Here is a 4,538-nt window from a genome sequence, read left to right on the forward strand (position 1 = left end):
AGGAACAACCTTTAAAGTCCCTCCTCCCTGGGTTACTTCATTCAGTTAGCATAGCCAGCATTAGCATTGGCACCAACAGCTGCCTCCTGTCTGTGTGTGTGTGTGTGTGTGTGTGTGTTTGTGTGGACAAAGGTCACACATGTACGAAGGCCCAACATCAGAGTGACATCAAGGTACTTTTACTGCGTTCTGTGGTATTTCCCTTAAGTGTAGAGGTAGTATTCCTTTGTTGTGACGTTACGTCACTTTGAAGCCTTTGATGTCTGTAAAGACTGTGCTGCATATCTAGAATAAATCATTAAAAGGTGACAAAATGAATAAAAACATGGGTCTAAAAGTGAGTGTTTAGAAACAGCAGACACGTGACATCACTCACAACCACACAGTGTTGGGCTCAGCTTTGACCACCGACACATACCTGCGTATTCACGGTATATTGGCCAGGTTTTTATTATATTCTCCGTTCCCTTTAGACGTAAGGTCAGAAATGATGTCCAGTCAATTTGGATTCAAAATTCAAACAAAAACACTTCAGTAAAACCACTAGTGCCTGGACACACGGGCGTAAACGTACATATAAAAATATCTTACAGGAGGAGGAAAGAGTAAGTCAACGGTACTGGATGGAAACCCAGTCACAGATAAAGTTCTGCTGCGTTTATCTACAGGTTGGACTATGAAGGTAATGGTTGCTCCCCCCCCCCGCTCTCCCCCAGCGTTCTGGAATGAGGAAGAAAACCAATGTGATTATTGATAAGAGAGACGAAGCTAGCTTGACATTGGTTGAGCCTTCACAGTGACAGACAGTGAGACTGAGAATTGAACATCGTCAGTGGTGACGCTGCGGCGCTCTCCTCCAACTAGTCTTACAACTTCTCATGAATGGACATCAAAGGAACCAGAGATGAAAGGGACTTGGTCTTTCTAAATCTACTTATTGGAATAAGACCTGCATCTTTAGCTCAGTGTGAAGAGTCTCTAAATGTTCATCTGCTCATCATCATCATCATCATCATCACCGCTCTAATCCAAGCAAACACACAAATGTCTGAATGTTTAGCACTAAAATAAAAGACCAGACAACATCAAAGTCTTAGTGATGTTGATATTAAAAAAAAACAACCCAAGTAACAAGTCCTGCTTCAACCTCATCACAACTAACTAAACTAACTAAACTAACTAAAAAAGGCATTTTCATTAATGCAGTCCAGGTGTTTATTTTTATTAAAAGTCTCTATAGTATTCATTATTAAGCGTAAACCAACACATTTGACAACATCAACCAGAAACATCCTGACTTTGAAACATCAAATTATCTTAGCAGTTAAAACTTTAACCAAAACTACAGAGATTTTTCTGATAAATGATTTTCCTTGCATTCTGTGAACCACGACAATCTGCGTCTGTTCCCGTGTTCTCCGCTAGGAGGAGCCATTTGACAGCCGATAACAGCTCACAGACTCGTCTCCAAATGAACTCTTCAGGGTTTGGGTTTAGCTACACAGACGATGGAATACTGCCCTCTACAGCAGGGGAGAACAACTGTCATGAACCAACAACTGAGTGAATACAACCCACGCCCCCTGTATATGGGCCACATTGGAATATAGTGACGTCATTGGACTGAGTGTTAGTGTGAACCTCAACCAGAAGGAGAGCAACCATTATCTCATGTCTAGTGTCCACGTAACTGGTTCTACCACCGACGGTTCTACGTGTCCAGTGTCTCGTCAGTGTCACTATAGCAACGGACCAATCAGGACCACAGGTCTGTGTGAACATCATGAGGTGAACTGACGACGAAGCTTCTGCGCAGACCACGATGACCAGGTAACCAAAAAAAAAAAAAAAGAGTGGAGCCACGCCCACATCAGGAGAACAATGTCATCTGGTACCAGGAGCCTCTGGATGTACTGGGCTCCTCATCCGTCAATCAGCGACACGTCAATGTGGGACAAATCAATCATGTGCCTGTGGTGACGGTGACATTGGAGTTGGAACATTTTCCCACCAGGTTCACATTCTTACAACTTTCCAAACAATAAAATGCAGAAACTCAAATCATTGATGTCAGTTTTTACCGTGGCCTCGTTTCAAGGCCATGTTCACTGGGAGAACGTCTTTACCTGTGGAAGCTCAGCTGGAAACTGGCTGCATGGTCAGGGTTGGAGAACGTGGCCACTGCTTTCCTCTGCTGGGGCATCATTTTAAACATCTGCAGGAGAAACACACACGGGTGTAATGAAAAGCTCATCCACAAGAGGGGGCAAGGGTGGTGAATCGATGAACTCGTTCACTCACTCTCACCTCCGTATTCCTTCACCAGAGGGCGCTCTGTGACCAGACTAAGCTAACATGTTCGTGCTACAGTAACTGCAGGATTAAACACCTCCACTAGTTTTCAAAGGTCTCAGGTACCGACCTCTATGGGCCCGATGGACCGGAGGAGGTTCCTCAGCTGGGTTTCGGTGGTGGACAAGGAGAGTCCCTCGATGGACACGGTGGACCGTTGGCTCTCAGCGACTCTTGGGCTCTGTCTGGTGGGCACCGTGCGACCTCGACCCATCGGACCGCCCCCTCTACCTCGGCCCGTCACCACAACCTGCAGCAACAGACGACAGGAGTAAGACGTGGAGAACATCAGACGCGTTGACGTTTTCATCTGCACTTTTTAAAGCGTCTGAACATCTCTGCACACGCGGGGCTGTGATACGGTGAAGACCAACATCACAGCTCCATCTCCACGGTGTTTCCTCACACCAGAGCCGCCGCGGCTCAGGAAAAACCAGCAGCAGCAGGAGGAGGAGGAGGAGGAGGAAGAGTGGGTGTTGTTGTGGGTGGGGGAGGCCAGCGTTATGGTGGCAGCCTCACCCTGTCAGCATCAGTGAGTATGGTAAGTGTGACAGCAGCCTGGTGGTGACAGGCGTGCAGAGAGGCCAGGGGACCTCATGTAGCCCCCCGTGTTACACTGCTTTCAGCTTGTCAATAGCCCTGCACCTGGCATACTGTCCTGTCTTATTACAACCACTGCTCCACCGCTCCACCGCTCCACTCAGCGGGTGCCAAGGCAGTGCCTGTGGCACAGCATCACTCCACACAAACACACTTCATACCACAGTGATCTCCACTCCATGGTCTGTGGAGCAGCTCCTTTGATCAGAGCAGCTTCTAATTAGAGTCAGTCTCATTAGATGATCCTTTAACAGGTTCAATTAGTGACACTGATGTAGGTCACTTGTCTGTGGCCTATGGGCCACATCCATCCACCCTACATCAAATACAGGCAGCACATCTGTGGGCTGAGACCAATCTCCTCTGAGGGTGTGGAGGGGGGGGGGGGGTGAGGGGGGGTCTTGGTGTCTACCCCACCTCTGTCACTGTTCCATTCACCTGCTGTAGGTTGGTTAACACTTGAAGTAAAGTAGTTCAACTTCCTTTGATCTTCCTTCATCGTCCGTTGGTGTTTTAGTGAAGACTCTTTATTTCTTAACATCATGTCAGGGTAGGTGTGTGTGTGTGTGTGTGAGCAGACATACCCTGTTCTGCTGTGGACCAGCCTGTGGTGGTCTGCCTGCTCCCTGTGGCTTCTGCCCCGTCATGGTCACCTTCCTCTGGTTGAGGGCAGTGGTGGGGCAGTTGCCTTGTTGCTGGAGGGGGGCAGCGGTGACCTCCGGGCCCTTCCCACCCTGGACGGTGAGAGACAATCAAAGTTTTCAGCCTTTAAACTCAACTCAAGCACAAACATTGAAGTGAGGTTTGGGGACAGGAGCGCCGCGTCCCGGCCGCCACAGAGGCCGCAGGAGAAGGAAGAGCAACGAGGTGATGTTCTCATTATCAAATAAAGTCACAGCTCGACTGTGTCGACACACGTGGGGAGGAACTGAAGGTCGTCTCTTTCCTGACTCTGCAGAGAGATGTGACAGATCAATACTGGGAAGAAAAGAGAGCGATATCTCTGAGCTGTCCCCGCTGAGAGTAAATGGATTAATCCCTCCTATAGAAATCACAGCTCCTGATTGCAGCCGTCAAATGCTAAGCTGCATTACGCAGGAACGACAGCAGCTCGATTTGTATCCCATCCCCCACCACGAACGCCCCCCACCCCCTCAAGCTTTTGTGTCTTGCGCTGCATTGTATTATCCCTGATGAAAATATAATTTGCTTCTTATCTGTGTGCCTAAGCCATACAAATCCAAATCCTCAAAAGTGGCAACTTTCTTACACAGGTATTATGTTGCTCCTCCTTCAACCAAGAAAGATTAATTACAAAGCTCTTGGATTGGCATTCTATTGTTGCCCCGCACCTGAGAGATGGCTTGATGGGGGAAAAGCAAGTGAGGGATGACGCAGAGAGAGAGAGAGAGAGAGGGAGAGAGGGAGAGAGGGAGAGGGAGCGTGAAGAGGAGGAGAGGAGATAACATTGTAACCCTCCAGTTGATGACAGCAGAACAATGTGGAAGAGGGAGCATCCAGGGAATCTTATTTTCACCATGGCTACATGCCTTAGCTGTGTGTCCCCATGTCTCCCATCTCTCTCT

The 4,538-nt window shown here is 48.2% G+C and overlaps 1 protein-coding gene across 1 annotated transcript in view; it reads right to left on the reverse strand.

Moving 5' to 3' along the window:
• Nucleotides 1–388: 388 nt before the first annotated feature.
• rbm33a (RNA binding motif protein 33a) overlaps nt 389–4,538 on the reverse strand; it is a 20,989-nt gene continuing 16,839 nt past the window's right edge. The window contains exons 16-19 of the mRNA XM_017031576.2: nt 3,537–3,686; nt 2,423–2,602; nt 2,127–2,215; nt 389–1,971 (exon numbers count right to left, since the gene is read on the reverse strand). Coding sequence (XP_016887065.1) covers nt 1,923–1,971; nt 2,127–2,215; nt 2,423–2,602; nt 3,537–3,686 — 468 coding nt within the window. The 3' untranslated portion in view covers nt 389–1,922. The remainder of the gene's footprint in view (nt 1,972–2,126; nt 2,216–2,422; nt 2,603–3,536; nt 3,687–4,538) is intronic.

The sequence above is a fragment of the Cynoglossus semilaevis genome, chromosome 3 (assembly GCF_000523025.1).
Source record: "Cynoglossus semilaevis isolate Cse_v1.0 chromosome 3, Cse_v1.0, whole genome shotgun sequence".
NCBI classification, from domain to species: Eukaryota; Metazoa; Chordata; class Actinopteri; order Pleuronectiformes; family Cynoglossidae; genus Cynoglossus; species Cynoglossus semilaevis.